The sequence below is a fragment of the Trichogramma pretiosum genome, unplaced genomic scaffold, assembly GCF_000599845.2.
Source record: "Trichogramma pretiosum strain Unisexual culture from Peru unplaced genomic scaffold, Tpre_2.0 scaffold18, whole genome shotgun sequence".
Taxonomy (NCBI): domain Eukaryota; kingdom Metazoa; phylum Arthropoda; class Insecta; order Hymenoptera; family Trichogrammatidae; genus Trichogramma; species Trichogramma pretiosum.
Genome location: NW_019641681.1, coordinates 205,366 through 223,144, shown reverse-complemented (window position 1 = coordinate 223,144; position 17,779 = coordinate 205,366). Strand labels below are relative to the sequence as shown.

Sequence of the window (17,779 nt, the reverse complement as noted above, 5' to 3'; positions counted from 1 at the left end):
CTAATCGCGTTATGATCGAATAACCCATCTTCATCGTATATCGTTTACATTCTTTTGGCAGAGTACGCGGAGATTACACTCTATATTTATATTGTATACGCAAAATAATTCTTATTTTTTGCATTATATAAAAAATCATCGCAGATGACAAAATTCACTGATAGAACAATTTACAAAAATACAATCAGAGAGTAAATTGGAAGAAATTGTATGCTGCATAGTAAATACATTTAAGATCGTATACAATCTTCCCACAATTTGTCCTTAATGTGTTGTGTATACATAGATGTTTGTATCTACTATGAACTTTTTTCATGATAATCCAATGTGCTCTCTTATTTTCAGTCGAAGAGAGAGTATAAGAGCATTGATCGAGAGGTGTTTACATGCGATGTTGCACTCAGTACATTTAAAGTCTCAATGAGTCATTGAACTCGAATGTATGTTTTTATCAAAAAAGGCAAATTTTTATAAATCACTGCTCAATAATTTAAATTAATTTACATTAAAAAGTGTCTTCGCCAGTTTTCAAAAAAAGTTAGTTGCAGATGAAAGTATGTTAGGTAAACAAGATATTGCAGTTGCATTCCTCCTTTGATGAAAGTTATGCATTCAATGCTGTACACTGTTTATTTGCAAATTTTGTTGCTTATAATAGTAACATTTAAATCATCATACTGAACGTTATTTTAGCACTTTTCTTTACAAATAATCAACTTTTAGCAGATATATTTATTTTTTACAAATAGTTTCATCATACCAATTTCGAATATTTCAATTCCATCATTGAAAATTTTCATTTCCGCTAAAAGTTTATTATTTTATGTTTAACAAGGTTTAAGTATCAGCAATAATAACACAGCAGTCTGCCAGCAGCGCAAAATTTATGCAATACTAAATATGTTTTATTTTATGCATTCAATTTACCCTTTTTCACAATAAAGATATGACAGTTTCGAATATTCATTAATTCATGCCTTGAATCTTCATCGAAAATCCATCGAATAATCGACGGACCAATCGGCAACTGTCACGATGAGGTACAATGGTTTTTATACGAAATAACTGAAATTCTTGCATATGACAAGCTTTTTTGTTTTCAATAGAGGCACAACGGATATACAATAACGTTTATAAAGTTAACTGCCTGCTATATTGTTTACATGTTTATATGCACATATATATTATTATATAATTTAATTTTGGAACGACATTAACACAAGAGCAAATAACATGCCAAATGAAATATCAGCGTCATCGTGCAAGGCAAAATAAACGACTGGCGTTTCACTGTTCTCATATGTATAGTCATAACACGCGTGTCACGTTGATATATTATTAAAATTTGCTATGTGGACAACGCTTGGTTGTTTCTCACTTGGCTGTACTATATTATTTTCGCTTTGAAACAGATAAGAAAGCGAAGCACATTCTCTTAATTTTTTTTATCATACAAAAATTGTATTTATCTGAGGGCGCGTTGTCCTAATACAAAAATCGTTTCGTTTCAGGTGTTATACAAAGATTATTGTTAGTTTATTTATGTATATTTTGTCTCTTAAATCATTCGTAGAACTGACCAAACACTTGAATCAACAAAAAAAAATTGAATAAAAATTATTTTGTTCGTGTATAATTATTATTACAGTCACACACCGCAATTCTCTCACTCATTTACGTTAAATTCATGAATTTTCTAAATTCCATCATGAATTATAAGCTATATACTTTAACAGTTATACGCGCACGATGCCCGTCACGAGTCTCTTCATTTCTCTCTCTTTCGCATTCCCTTTCACATATTTTTCTTTTCATTCTTGTTTTTTTCCTTATATTAATTTTTAATTCAGACACAAATACCTATATATAATACATATAAATATATAATATATACTGCAGTACGCACACTGGCGGGCTCGAGTTGAGTATATTATGAATTACTTTTTCACTAACTCTCGACCTTGTAGTTGCGCATTAGAAAATAATCTGGAAGAGAGCGAGGCAGAGACTAGCAGTTGTTTGGATCAGGCGGTGTAACTAGGTACTCATCCGCTCGTTTGTGATCCGAGAGTGCACGAATCGTATACGAATCTTGCGGCAACTCGCTTTTCCTTCGTAACAGCTGCTTAACTTTGTTTACGCTCGACACCTTCTTTACCTGCAGAACAGATTTTCAATGATTCGATTGGGTCGAAAAATGAAAATTACTTTGGAAAATGAGCGGAAAGAGCAGTGTGCAAGTGTAATCGGGCGTTTGTGTGCTATGGTTATTTTACGACATTTCAGCGACCTTTTAATCGCTTCAATTATTAGTCACAGTATATCACATACGCACAATTAAATAATGTGCATTTGATCTTGAAAAAACAATTAATCTTACAACTATAGAAAAAACAGATTTATTTAAAAATATCTAGCGTTCTACATTTACATTAAGATGACAAGGTATTCACATGAGTCAAGCATTGGTTTCTCTGTTTTTATCTGGCATGCGATATTTTAACTGCGGGAGATTATCTGCTAGTATGTTTAGACTCTCAAGTGCACTTACATTTTGTGCACTTACTTCATTGGCCTTAGCTTCGATTTTTTCGGCCGTAAGAGCATTGTCGCAATCGTCTTCGGTTGTCGCCGAATTGTTAAGCGGATTTATGAAGGGATTATTGTTCGGTACCCCGCTTTTGTTGGAGTAAGATGGATGCCTCATGGCCAAGGCTTCCACCTTCGTCCAAGCCTCGTCTCGATTTTGCAGCATTTGCCGTTCTTTCAGCTGGTCCTGAAATTCAAAGCAGTTATTCGGTCGATTTCTTTTTTACCGCAAGAGCGAATAAAAATTGCAATTGCTTACCTGCTCGTACTGTTTTGTGCACTCGTCAAACACCTTCTGATTCATCTCCATGAATAACTTGAGAGCATTGTAAATTAGACCGTGTATCGTTTTGTTCCAATGATTGCGCGAATTTCTGTACAGGGCTGGATACATTATCGGTAGAATTGTGGCGTAGTTATCCGATATGAGAGACATAATGTACTCGTTATTCCAATAATAAAGAGCTCGTTCGGCCACCTGCGAAAATAAACAAGACAAAAAGCGGTAAAGTAAAAGGCGAGAGAAGAAGAGTTCCACAAGCACTCGAGTATAATATATAGCAATGAAGTGGCGTATGCGTAAAGCGTACAAAAGAAAAAAGAAGATGTACGTGTATGTACTCACTTGAAAGTGTGGCGAGGAGACGCACTTGGCCAACTGTCTGAAGAGAGGGTCCATGACCTTTTGAAACTCCGCCGGCTCGATGACGTCGAGTATTTCCTCGAGCTCGTTGAGGAACATGACCTCCTTGGGCGAGTGGGTCTTGGGCCAGAACTTGAGCAGATTCTTGATGACGGGCTCGGTGAGCGAGGCGTCCTTCTCGAGGAACTGCACCACGCAGTAGGCCAACTGGGGATGATAAACCGAGAGCGATTTGGCCTTGTGCAGCGGCAGCAGCACCTTGAGCAGGAAGGTCTTGTGCTCCTCTTTGAGGGGCAGCGCGAAGCCGTTGATAATACTGCCGAGGATCTCGAGGAGCTCGGCGATGCCGTTGTGGTGCTCGGTCTCGTAAATGAACCGATAGAACACGTTGTTGATCTGCTTGCGTATGTAGGCCCGCAGCCCCAGGAATTTGCCGTAAATCCTGTGCAGGGTTGTCTTGAGAAAGTCGCGCTCCCTAGGATCCTCGGAGTCGAAGAGCTCTAGCAGCTGCAGGATGAACTTGTGATCGATGTAGCGCTTGGCCACCGACGGCTGGAAGTCCGGCGACTCCAGTAGGCGCAGGAAGAACTCGTACACGAACTGGAGATGTGGCCAGGCTACCTCGAGCGTAGGCTCATCCTCCTCCGGATCGAACTCCGCACCGTTTGGATTCTGTGAAGGCGGCAGTGTGCGAAACAGATTTACGGCGAACTGCGAACGGAGAGAAAACAGAACAATGAACGACTGATGAAAAAGCGTTGTTACAGTGTTGGAATTAAAGAATTTTCACCCTTTCAAGGTGCGCGGCGCCTTTAGGCCATTTTTATATTTTTTATACCGGCTTTACGTCGATCTCCGACCTTGGTTAAGAGCTTTAGAGCTTTTTCGTGTTCGAATCCAATGAGCTTTTTCCCCCGATTTTATGCTACGACGCGAGGCAAAGGGAAGCGTTTTCATTTCACTTAGTCGATGCACAGACTAACGCACCCTTTAATTGTTTTTCGCCGTTTCTCACGCGACCTATCAATGAACTCAATTAAGGAAATGCCAATCTTGTTATGTGAAATTCTACTAGATATTTTCCTGAAAAGCTCCCAAGTGGCCTTGTGAATATCAAAATTGCTGTTAAGACAATGTCCAATAGGAGTTTAAAAAAATGGTATTGAACAATTTGATTTCAATGTTTTTTAGAGTATCATTTAGGCTGGTTCTTCCCTTTCATAAGTAATGGCATTACCAAGCTCGTAACGGTGTGCATGTGTCCAATTAAACGGAGCTGTATTGATTTTATAAAATACTGCAGTTTTTTATACACGTACGGATGTAAAAGTGAAACTAGTGCGATTTTTCTTTTCATAATATAGATTGATGCAAATAAGCATGAAGGTTCGTAAATAAATATGTATAATTTTAATCGCATACGAAAGCTACTTTTTTATCGAGCACATAATCGATCTCTATCGCTTATAAGTATATACCCACCATATTGACGGCCTCTGGATAGATCGCCTCGGTGATGACCCCGCGATTTTTCGACACGTAGTCGACCATCTCCTGGAGGGCGTTCCTCTTGATCTCCTTCCATTGCAGGTCCGAGAGCGGATCGAGCTCGAAGTCGAACAGTACGCAGCATTGCTTGAGCTTTAGCTTGAAAAGCTCCTCGCGATCCTCCGGTGGAACCTCTGTGCGTGGGGAAAAAAGAAGGATGAATATAAGTCAAGTATAATTGCAGCTTTCGAAGTATGTAGTTTCGATATTATGCACGTGAAGAGTATATATAGAGTTGAGGTGAAACGATGAATTTATCATGAGTTAAACGGTGGAGCTTTAGCCATATGGTAATGACGTCATTACAAGCCTTTGTGCTTGTATCTACAGAGTACACAGACACACACGGACACTTACGTACACGTCAAAGTCGCATCGATATTTCATGGGACTGGGCAAGTGTCAGTTAACTTATGAACGAAACTACAATACAGAAATAGATGTCAAGAGTTTCAGGAATTTTATTTCTTTCTCACTGTTGTTCGCGAGGACGTCCTCGTGTCGGCTATTAAAAGTTCAAAACAAACAGGCGAACGGAAGAAATGTTTCCATTACATATATATTAATAACGTTTAATGTCCGATCGCAAGCACACGATCAGCTTGAATATGCTCGTTCTACTTTCGACGCGAGATTAGATTCAGCGGATAAAACTCGATTATTACTTTGTGTACGTGCGTCTATGTGATATGCATGTTTGTATTTTTTTTTCTCTCTCTCTCTCTCTCTCTCTCTCTCTCCCTCTTTCTTTACTCGTTTTTCATCTTCAAAGGCTGCTGCTGCTGCTACTGCTACTACTATTACTACTACTCTTGCATCGGAAAACAAGAAAGTTTGTTGTTCGTCAAAGCTGCGCGTGGAATTTGAAGCATGTCACGAATTTCATACGGCGAGTGTATAAATCGCATAATAACGCAACTTTCGCAACCTTCGCGACGGATAGAAGGCAATAATAATAGTAATAATAACAACAATAATGGCACCGCGATTCTTGCCGGGGACTCCGAAATAACGATCGATCGTTCGATCGATAGCTCTCTTGGGTATGCGAGTTCGAGCTTCGACTCTGTCTTTTTTTTTTCAATGCATATGAACGCGGTGCGTCGTACGCGCCTTTGGATCGGGACGTGAAATCACACCCACGACACAAGCGGCATACAATGCATCGCGTTGTGTCGGAAGTGAAAACAACACAACACGGCGAGCTTGCGCCGCTCGTGCGAGTGCGTATACGGTAATGCATATTATATATAGAGGTATCCGAGCAAGACTATACGGAATGACGAAAGAATATCTGTCTCTATTTCTCTCTCTTGGCGAGCGCGAGACGATGCACTTGGCAGAATTTCTCGCTATTTTGCGCGCGGACTTATCCTAAATTATCATTTATATATGAGCCACAAGAGTATTTATAACGTCGGCTTCCTCTTTCTTTCTCTCTAGCTGCGATACCGAGAATGATATATATGAGTGTGTACAGCAGCGGCGACGGTATTATCATCAAGCGCAGCATCAGCAGCAGCAGAGAGCAGCCACCCACACGGTAACCCCGTGAGCAAGCGCGCGCGCACGCCTAGATTTCTCTCAGCACACCTTCTCTCTCCTCCGCGCCCTTTGCCCCCTTATGTATGTAGCAAAAAAGGCGCTTTTCCCGGGGGAGGGCCGAGTCTATGTGTATTTCATATGAGTCTTTACCAACGCTTGTGCCATATACGTGTATCAGCTAGATACATACCGACGAGCAACGGTTGCAAGGGCTGATACTGCAACGCCGAAGCCGACGTCGACTCGTAAAATTTTCCATAACCGTTGACGACGTTGTTGTCGTTGTTGACGACGTTGTTGTCGTTGTTGCCGCCGCCGCCACTGCCAGCACCGCCTCCTCCTCCTCCACCACCTCCTCCTCCGCCTCCGCCACCGCCACCGTCGTCCTGACCGGTGTCGTTGTTGGCGTTCTCGGCGGCGTAAGCCAAGCCCTGATGAAAGCTCGGGCTCTTGGGTATGCCGGCGCCTAGCGGCGGTCCCATGTCCGTGACGTGCACCATGCCAGTAGCAGCGGTGGCGGCTGCCGCGGTGATGCTCGCAGCGGAATTGCTGCCGATGCCGCCGCTGCTGCCACTATTACCGACGCCGCCACTACCGCTGCTCGTCGGCGGCGGTGGCGGTGGAGGAGGATTGTTATCGTCGCCGGTGCCGCAGTCGCCGCCGCGCGACTTTTTCACCTTGTACTTGATCTTTCTTGTTTCTTGGTACAACCGCGTGTATTATTTACGACGATGCACACGCGACGTGTTTACGCGAATAATTTGTGTCTAGAGCCACCACCGCTGCCGCTGCTATTGGTGCGCTAGTAGTAGTATATATCGGCGATGACGAAGGTGACGACGACGTTGATGAGAGTGAGATATCGAACGGGCGACTGCACAGCGGAATATACACTATGACACTCGACGTCGACGACAGCGAGGCACGATTTATAATAGCTCTTGCACTAGTTTTCCCTCACACATTCGCACACACACATAGACAAGTGAGCCTTGCCACTTCAGTCTCGTGTATTGCAGCATAGACACACTAATGCAAATACATACACACCGACCAACAGAAGCGGCTTTATTGTACGAATTTTCTTTTTACGTAAGTTTTCGAGCACAATTCGCACAGCAGCGGCTTAGTTACGAGCCAAAACCAGGCACAGGCAGTCAGGCTGGATTAAATGGCACGTCACGCGTCGGGTGCGCGCGTGTGCGGGGGGACGACGACACTCTGCTGTTCCTGCTGCCGTGTACTGCCGCTTGTCTATTTTATTTCGAAATGACAAGTCTAATCGGACGGTCTGTCGCAGGCGCGCTGCACTCCGTACACTAAATACACGATGATTTATACACTTTTATAATGTGCGCTCACACGCCTGTGCGATGTACGTGTGCGTCTAGCATTTATATGCATACCCACGTACAGAGAGAGAGAGAGAGAGAGAGAGACAGACGAGATTACGCTCGATTCAGCGCCATATAATCCGGCCCTGCGCCGAAGGATGATCCCATTAGCAGAGTGCGCGAAGGCGGTAGTAGTAGTAGTACTATGGCATTTCTCGATCGTCTCGCTTGTTCTCACTCGTACACTGGTGAATCTGTCTCGATATTACGTTTTCTTCTGCTTCGCGCCTATATTATGATGCAGTAACAGCAGACACACAGACACACATACACATGCACTGTATGCACCGTGTCTCGATTGCACTCGACAGCGAGCGAGAGAGAAGTGCGCGTGCTGTGTATTGACGTTGTCGTCGTCGTCGTCGTCGTCGTCGCACACCTTACTCTATTATATTACGCGATCGCTCGATATTTTTTCTCGCTATCGCGCGAGAAGATAAAATGTGCGATGCGTGGATGTATGCACAAACACACACGTACACAAGTTATAGGAGCACGTTACACACGCACAATCGCGAATCGGAGTCTTGCATTGGTCGTGCACAAGTATACGCGAGATACACTCGAGTATGTAGTTACACACTGACTAGTCTCGGACTGCTACTGCTGCTGCTGTTGCTGACTGAGAGAGCTCGGGCTTCTGCGGCCGGTTTCTCGCGCATGTACACCACGACTACGAAACGCGACCAGCCAATGTTTCATAGCCCTCCTATGCGTGTATGCTTTTTTGCAAGACTCTGGCCCGAGCTTGTGTACGTAAGTGCATACATACACGAATGAGCTCATGTGCGTGTGCGAATCGGAGTCGACGACGTACACGTACACATACACACGCGCGCACTGGACGCGCCTGCGCGCGGCTCTTCGTGCATTTACCTGGCTGTGCGTTTGTATGCGTGTGCGAGCGCGTATATATACCGTGTATTTTATAACTCGGCTCGAGCTCGGCTCTCGAGGCAGCTATACGCAGCAGCAGTGCCTGGCGATGCTCGTATATATATAATAGTAGCCGAAGCCGCAGCAGCTAGCCTAGCCTAGCCTAGCTAGCACACACACGACTCCGAAAAGCGCTACGACGCGGCTGTACCGGTAGAGGCGCGCGCGCCACTATACTGTCTTCCTGATGTAGCACTTATATCCATGAGCATCGTCTCTATTGTATATAAATTGAGGAGTGTGTGCATACCCCCAGGTGGTCGTATGTCTGTATATATGTATTTTACAAGTCCAGATCGATTGGCTTCGCGTTTATATTGTTACGTGGGCATGCCGCACTGCACCGAAAGTGCAGCGGCTGTTCACGTAACTATTTGCAGCGCCAAGGTGCGAAAGCACCTGCCGCATCGCACTCGAGTCAGTCCCACTCCATTCGTATGACAGTAGCTATCATTTCTTTATGTCTCTCTCGTGCTCTCCCCCCAATCTACCACGTAATTCTTGTGTTATTATTTATTTGCCCCCTTCCCACGTATCATTTGGTGTCAGAAGTGCACGACAATATTATTGCCGTGAGTATCGTACATGAGAGGGTCAAGGATTACTCAAAAGGGAANTGATTGCAACGACTTTTCGTAGCTTATTACGTCGAAGCTCGACGACTGATGTTGCTGCGGTATCACCGACAACGTCGTTTTAACCTGTTGATGATGATGCTGCTGCTTTTTGTCTGCTTCCGAGGAGAAAGTAATTAGTTAATGTACCTCAGAAAGAGTACCGCAAAGAAAGAGTACAGGGAAGTATCTCGATCGCTGGTTGGACAACGAGGATAACGAGGAGATGGACTAGACGGAAGCGGCGAAGTTACGCTGGTACGCCGACAACAGAGTCTTGACAAAAAAGTGCAGCAGCAGAGAGTGGTGGTTTTCGGCTAATCGCCCGTTGAAATGCTTGGCCGTGATCGAGACGGTGGCGTCGACGTGTGACAGACCAAATCAGTGGGCGGCGAGTTGCTGAAATTTTCCACCTTCAGCCGAGTCTTGAGTGAGCTGCCATGGCGCTTGACAGCAACAACTTTTTGTAGCTTATCACGTCGGAGCTCGACGACTGATGTTGCTGCAGTGTCACCGGCCACGTCGTTTTAACCAATGGATGATGATGCTACTTTTTGTCTGCTTCCGAAGAGAAATTAATTGGTTAATGTACGAACTAATTAACCTTTGAAAAATATAACTACTTTCGTTATCGATTTGACTATTTAACTGTCACGCAGACGAAATCAATGCAATCAACCGAATTTGACTGTTCGCATTACACGGCTCGTTTTCTCATACTCTAACACCATAAAGAAAGAGTACCTCTCGCCGAAGAGCTTGCAGTGCAGCAGCGGAAAACTGAACACGATACGGCACTTGGACTTGGCGGGCTTGAATTTCTTGTCCTTTATTATCGTCGGGCTTATTGCGATGAAACAATTAGTCATTTACTTTCACGGTTAATCACTCGGAATGAAACCAAGTAGTTCTACAACCGGCATCTACGTGAAGTTTCTAACGAGCGGATACAGCCGCTATATTCACTCGTACTCGTATTAGCCAAATTGCTATTTTTCGATTTATCTACTTGCGGGAATTGATGCAGACCAGGGATTTCTGGCAATTTTACAATTTATTTGAATAGCAACTTCGGAATAACAACGGCGGAGGGAAAGGACGAAATAACGGAGCAGACGAGGATATAGACCGCATTTATGAAGCATCGCAGTGGCTGTGAAAATTTATAGCGACACTGACGCGCGCGCCTCAGGATTAATAGCACACTTATGAGATCTTATTAACGGGCCTCGTTTACTATCGGCCACTGCCTCGATCCTGCCCCGCGCCGCCGTCTACGTATGTGCGCCTGCAATGGCTCTACCTACATATATAATACCTATATAAAGTGCGAGTGTGTGTATACCTCGTGCGCAGCCATCCTTATATGTAGGGGAGAGCGGGGCAACTGTGGCATGTGGGGCAACTGTGGCATCTTGTTTTTTTTCAATGAAAATGACTTAATTAAAAAAATTGTCATTGAAAAAAAACAAGATGCCACAGTTGCCCCACATGCCACAGTTGCCCCGCTCTCCCCTATCCATAACTACGCACATACGTACAGAATGGCTTTTGCTTTTGCTCGAGTCGCCGCGGTTGCCTCGGCTCGCACAACTTCCTCTCTACAGACATTACCGTAGAAGCTGAGCTCATCCTAATTTTCTTCGAGGAAAAAGTATCGCCGTGATAAGTGATCCGAGACAAAACGGTATTCTTTGTTTTATCTTTTTTTCGCGCCCATCAAGAATCGAGTGCCAAACTGTTGTGTGCCCTTTAACGCGTCGACCAAAAACAACGCAGAGTCCGGTCCTTGATACGTCGAGCGTGTACATGGCAGAGAGTACTACTAATAAAACTGTCTCTCATCCCGATTGCTCGAATTTTTTTCAATCCGATTGTCGAGTCGTGACTCGCGACCGTCAACTGCAGTCGCTGTATTGCGTGTGTGTGTGTGTGCCCTTCGAGGCCATGCCGCCAACGAGCTCGAGCTGCGGAACAATCGGACGCGCTTGATTACGTGCTTGCCTCGCGTTAATCAGCTGTGCGGCACGCGTAATCGCCTGCAATGTCAATGGATTCGCGCGTCGAATCGACGAATCGCTGCGACGCGCGAGGGTGACGATTTTTCTCTTCTCTCTATCGTTATTTTTTTTTATCTATCATCGCTTAATAATGAAAAAAAAAACTGTGCACCACGTGCCTCGACTCGAGACAACGTACTATACGAATCATGATGATTATTATGCTGCTGCCAATCCGTGAACGCGCGTCAACGTTTACATTGGCACACACGGGCGTGCGGTGCAGCAGCTCTTTGTCGAGCGCGAATTTCGCGCGAGTTCCGTTAATTCCACGAAACGCGCAGAAATCGTTGTGCTGCACCGCGTATTCTACGCGTCATCGTGTACCTAATTGCGCGACGTTCGGATACGATTCGAGAGCCACTGCGTAATTTACTCCTTTCTTTCTTTTGCTCAAATCTCTTTTCGTGCTTCGTATATACGTTATCGAGACCCCCTCTACCGAAAAAAAACCACATTTTTGTATATTCACACGTGCCAGAAGTGCGTCGTCTTTGTGCGATGAAAAGTTTTTTGGACGTTTTCCCAACTTGACTTCGGCTTTTCTCTCTCTCTCTCTCTCTGTCGGCTCTTATCCTTATAGTGTACGTGCACGTTTGTGTATATTATCGCTCGCCGACATCGCCGCCACGCGAGTGCGCGCGGCTATACACAAAAATAACTCGGGCCAAGCGTTAATATGAAGGATCGCAGGATTTTATCGATTTAATACTTATGCTTGAAACTTGGGAATGCTGTAATCGGCGCTAATTGCGAGGGACGAGCTTTACCAAATGAGAAAAAAGCGAAGCGCGCCACCACTGAGGCTCGTGTGAATCGGCTGCACGAAAGCGTACTTCCGAACTGATAAATTTCCTGAAAATAAGAAAAAAGTTTTTTAACGCGTGTAAGCGCACCGCACGTCGACCTGCTCGTCGTGTATTATATGTAGCACCATCAGCGCCGTCCGACTTTCCATTCATCTCGCAATTCGGAGACGCGCTGGGGGGTCTATCGCGGTAAGCTCACATATAGCTGACGCGCGGAGAGCACCCGTGAGATGTATGAGCTAACCCTCAATAATATAATGTAACATCGTAACATCTCCCGGATGCTCGCCGCGCGTCAGCTATACGTGAGCTTACCGCGATAGACCCCCTGCCCTAGAAATAACGAGCCCGAGGCACGGGCGTTGCTGCGCTTGGCGCATCCGATACACGCGCTCCCGCCGCTGCATATACAGCGTCGATGCGTGCGCGGACGACGACGACGACATGCGGCCACACACATTATAGCTGCCCCGTATAATATATACCAGCTAACGCGTGCCTACGGCTTGTCGCGCACTTTCACGAGTTTTAGCAGCGAGGCTTTTTGATCGACTGGATTTCTGGCAATTTTACAATTCATTTGAATAGCAACTTCAGTTGCCATGGACATCATTAGATTTCGGGCTGGGCGCGTTCTCGAATCTCGTTTATAATATTTTGAAATAGTATTAGTATGTAGTATAGTATGTATATAGTAGTTTATGAATAGTAGTAAGTAGTATATTTTAGTAGAAAATAGTGTATGGTTAATATAGCATTAAGTTGAAACTAATTTATTATAAAACATTTAACATTAAACATTTAACATTTAACATTTAACATTTTTTAGGCATCATACTTATTATAAACATAGTTTTTAACATAATCATTTTTAAGCAGCTTTTCATTTATTAAATAGTTTAATTCTTCGTTTTCATTCTTAAGCTTCTCTACCCAAAACAACCTTCTTATATTCTTTCCTGTAACAAACAAATTTCAACAAAATTAAAAATTTTTTTCTCTCTTTTTCTCACACTCTTTCTCTCTCTTTCTCACTTTCTCTCTCTCACTTTCTATCTCTCACTTTCTCTCTCAGACGCAAGCTCTAAGTTACGGTACGGAAAAAAAACTAAATTATGTCGACGCGCGGCTTATCAACTCTATTTCTTCTCTCTCCCTCTCTCTCTCTTACCTGTATATCGATTCTTTTCCGCATGGGTCGGCCCCTCCTGAAGCCATTTTGCCGCGTAGTTGCAAATCAAATTAAAGTCGGCCCCGTCAGCGCGATCGACATCATAATACCTTGCTTCAAATTGTTGAATAGCAATTCTCATGGATATCGCCAGATTTTCCTTGACCAAGATCAATTCCCGCTGAGAAAATCCAAAGTCTACCGACATCTTGATGCTTGATAGGTTATAGGTGTTGCACGAGTGGAGATAAATAACGTTTTGTTGAAAACAAAAGCGGCTTATGAAGTTATAATAAAATCATGAATGTAGCTTCTAATCTCATATATTTTATGTAAACAAAAGTACCAAGAATTACATTACAATTCGAGAATGTATTTAAAATTTGTTTCAAAAAAACTGCTGACAAAAAATGAATAATTAATTTATAAAAATAATTAAAAAATTTATTTTCAATTAATTATTCATTTTTGGCAGAACTTTTTTTAAACAAATTTTAAATACATTCTCGAATTGTAATGTAATTCTTGGTATTTTTATTTTAAAAAATATTTAAAATTAGAAGCTACATTCGTGACGGTATAATTCCTTCATAAGTCGCTTTTGATTTAAATCCCATGCTCGTCCACGAGAAAAGCTCCCTCAGTGCAGTGAAAACTTTTCGTCTCGACGAGCCCAAAGCTCGTAGATACGATCGAGCGGGTCGGTAAGCGGCGCGCTCTCGTCTCTGGAGCTTTTAAAGGTCGTAGACATGATCGAGCGCGCCGGTTACCGACCTACTGGATCGTATTGGCGACCTTCAAAACCTCGAGGGACGAGAGCGCGCCGGTCGCTGGGCGGTTCGATCGTTTCACCGAGCTTCAGAAAATTGAAAACTAAAGTGCGCTTGTCACCGTGCGACATTACATCGCTTGAGCCATGCCGATGGCAGACGCGAGGTCGTGTGCGCTAGATCCAGTCGACACACGAGGAACAATTTTTAATTTTTCTTTACCTTTTTGTCGTTAAGGTGGTCTGTACCCCACATTTTTTACCGACAAAGTCGAATAATTTGTTTAATTTTTATCTTTTTTTCTAAATTGAATATCGAAAAACGGCTCCATGGAAAACTTCATTTTGTTGCTCTGAATAGCTGGTAAAAATTTTAGCTAATTCCACCGACCACTATTCCTGGGAAACGTGTTTGAAATTTTCACCCGTTCCCCGGCTTGAAATTTTCAAACACATTTTCCGGGAAATCTGGTCAGTGGAATAAGCTAACATAGTAGTAACAGTCAGTGGAATAGACTTTCGGCTTTGGAGCACTCTCAAAGAAAGTAATAGAACAGCGATCGCAGCCATAGACCTCGTTCCATCTCTCGAATCATGAACCATGAGATGCTCGAATACTTATTCGCCGTCTTGAGTCAATCGGGGATAGTCGATATTTTCATTTTTCTATACCTTCAGTGGCTCAAAAATCATCAGATTTCGATAATTCACTAGAAAAACCATTCGACGGTGAATGCAAGCCTTAATATCAATATGATGAGGCCTTGTATCATGATTCGAGACTCGTAAAGAAAATTCACGTGAGTGCAGGGCAAGTATTCGATTGTTGGCTGGCGTTGCTACTATCTTTCAACAGTATGCGTTTGAACATATGAAAAAAGAAAATACTTTTTCCTATTAAGACAGTCAATGTTGTATCATTTAGCACATATATCTCGATGGCTAATGTAACTAGCACTAAAAAATTTTTGTGTGTAATCGAGAAAAAGTCAACGTTATTAAACGAACGAGGGACTGCATTTTTATTTATTTGCCCTAGTTTAAAATAAATGAAAAAAATAGTGAAAATAGTTTAAAACAAAGTGTGCGTGTACAAAAAAAGTGTGTACGAAAAAAATTGTGTACAAAAAAATTGTGTACAAAAAAAATTGTGTACAAAAAAATTATATTCAAAAAAATTGTGTACAATTTTCGTACACTTCATCTCGTGTACAAAATTAATCGTGTACAATCCTTATGTGTACGAACCACACCTTGTCATGAAAAGTCATTTTCCCTCATATCTCCGTAAATAATGACTATTTTGAGGTGAAATTGGCAAGTATCGGTGGTGCTTGAAGGCCGCTTTTTTGACCTTGTTGAGGCTCATTTCGACTTATATCTCCGTCAATTTTCAAGATAATGTTAGGAAAAATAGAAAGTCAGTATGGATCTCTTAAGCTGAGTTTTGTCTGATTTCATCAAGTAGTGAGTAAGATATGAGAGGTCAAGCACCTTTATTTTGAGGTTATGAAACAAGATATTCACTCATATCTCGGTCAATTCGTCATGATATCGAGCTGTTTGTGGAAAATATAGAAAGTACGCATCAATACGAATCTTTTAAGCTTAATTCCATCCGATTTGGTCAAGTAGTTAGCGAGATATTGCAAATAATGTACATGAAAAGTTATTTTCCCTCATATCTCCGTAAATAATGACTATTTTGAGGTGAAATTGGCAAGTATCGGTGGCTCTTGAAGGCCGCTTTTTGACCTTGTTGAGGCTCATTTCGACTTATATCTCCGTCAATTTTCAAGATATTGTTAGGAAAAATAGAAAGTCAGTATGAATCTTTTAAGCTGAGTTTTGTCTGATTTCATCAAGTAGTGAGTAAGATATGAGAGTACAAGCGCCTTTATTTAGAGGTTATGAAACAAGATATTTACTCATATCTCGGTCAATTCGTCATGATATCGAGCTGTTTTGGAAAATATAGAAAGTACGCATCAATACGAATCTTTTAAGCTTAATCCCATCCGATTTGGTCAAGTAGTTAGCGAGATATTGCAAAATAATGTNTATCTCCGTATAATGTGACTATTTTGAGGTGAAATTGGCAAGTATCGGTGGTGCTTGAAGGCCGCTTTTTTGACCTTGTTGAGGCTCATTTCGACTAATATCTCCGTCAATTTTCAAGATATTGTTAGGAAAAATAGAAAGTCNTTGTGTACAAAAAAATTGTGTACAAAAAAAATTGTGTACAAAAAAATTATATTCAAAAAAATTGTGTACAATTTTCGTACACTTCATCTCGTGTACAAAATTAATCGTGTACAATCCTTATGTGTACGAACCACACCTTGTCCTCCGAGAGGATGAGGTGTAGCTTCAGTATACCTCGCCAAGGTGAAAAAATTAGGTATTTGTAAAACTTGGTATAAACTTGGGACAAGCTGTAGTTTATTATTCGTTTGGCCCAACGCTCGGGCTATAAACTACGCCGTGCCGTAAAGTGTCTCCTATGGCCCGAGTATCGAACTCAATTTTATAGCACTGATCTAAGTTCACATTTATGTCCCATTTTCTGAGTCATGAGTCAAACTTTCTGGTACTGCGAAGTGAGGTTAGCGCTCGAGCGCAGCGAGTGTGATAGGAACGAAGCGGTGCCGAAAAGTGCGACTTATGCCGTCGAAAAGCATGTCATAAATGTTAACTTAAGACATGCAGTAATATAAAGATTTTATATAAATATATGTTAGTGTGTGGGATTTCAAGGGGTTAAATGATAGAAACATAAATGGTTTTCTCTAATAATTGTAACGGTTGCCAATCCGGGCAAGATTTGGCCCGTTCGATTCTTGTAGATGCTGAAATGGAGTCAGGGTGGTACAAATAATCAAGCGTGTTATTTAATGTAAAAAGAACAATAATAAGGTGATTTATTCGGCGCCAGTCACGGATGTGACGCCTTATCAGTTGCCAAATGAATTACAATTAAATAAAGATATTACACGGAGTATAATGCTTAATCTTATGACTCGTATTTGGTCGCGTCGGCTTAATGATGACTCTACTCGGTGGGCGAGGATATCTATTATATGGGAATTCGCGAAGAGAGAGAGAACGCAACTTGGCAGGCAATTGCTTGAAATACGACTTACTCGTTGTGGACTCGAGCTGTGGATGGCCAAATATACCGGGCGACCTGGACCTATGAAAAGCGGTAGCAGGACCTTGGCAGCGGAAGACAGACTCTTGGGTAGCAACGCAGCTCTCACACACTCTCGCCTAGTATATATTTTCACGGCGCAGTATCGCAGCTCGACGGTTTCACACACGTTCACGCTATAGGGCTCCCAGAGACAGAGTGTCTCGCGCTGCTCACAAACCTGCCACAAAGGCCCAAGGCGCTGGTTCTCATCATCGCCGGTGATAGTCTCGCGAACACAGGCGTTCTCGGTCACATGACCCTCATTCTTGTGTCGTGCTCTTCCTGCCCGAAATACTCTCTCTCGAAGTCGCCTTGCGTTCGCATCGACTCGCGAAATTATCATGTCGCGACGGACGTAAAGGTAAAGGATGGGAAAAGGGATGAACACCCACCGGACTCTGCTCTGGCCGAGTGTCGCGTAACACGCCACCGTGTTACATAATATAAGAAATTATAATTATTTTTCTTTTTTTCAAACTTACAACTACTTATGTACAATCAATACCAG

General features: G+C 42.8%; 1 protein-coding gene across 1 annotated transcript; it reads right to left on the bottom strand.

Annotated features, from left to right (window-relative positions):
* Positions 1–397: 397 nt before the first annotated feature.
* On the bottom strand, positions 398–6,619 carry LOC106652316 (serine/threonine-protein phosphatase 2A 56 kDa regulatory subunit delta isoform-like). The gene is made up of 6 exons (XM_014371201.2): positions 6,516–6,619; positions 4,715–4,914; positions 3,215–3,943; positions 2,849–3,067; positions 2,552–2,776; positions 398–2,158 (listed from the first exon to the last, which is right to left on the bottom strand). The coding sequence occupies exons 2-6, from the start codon at positions 4,781–4,783 to the stop codon at positions 2,009–2,011; spliced, it is 1,392 nt and encodes a 463-aa protein (XP_014226687.1). The 5' UTR covers positions 4,784–4,914; positions 6,516–6,619; the 3' UTR covers positions 398–2,008.
* Between the last annotated feature and the right edge of the window lie 11,160 nt (positions 6,620–17,779).

Bases quoted from the DNA above. Each gene is read 5' to 3' on its own strand.
- LOC106652316 (XM_014371201.2), bottom strand. From the start codon at position 4,783: ATGGTCGACTACGTGTCGAAAAATCGCGGGGTCATCACCGAGGCGATC. The intron at 3,944-4,714 runs GTGGGTATATAC...CTCCGTTCGCAG, and splicing joins ATCCAGAGGCCGTCAATATG to TTCGCCGTAAATCTGTTTCG. The intron at 2,777-2,848 runs GTAAGCAATTGC...TTTGAATTTCAG, and splicing joins GCACAAAACAGTACGAGCAG to GACCAGCTGAAAGAACGGCA.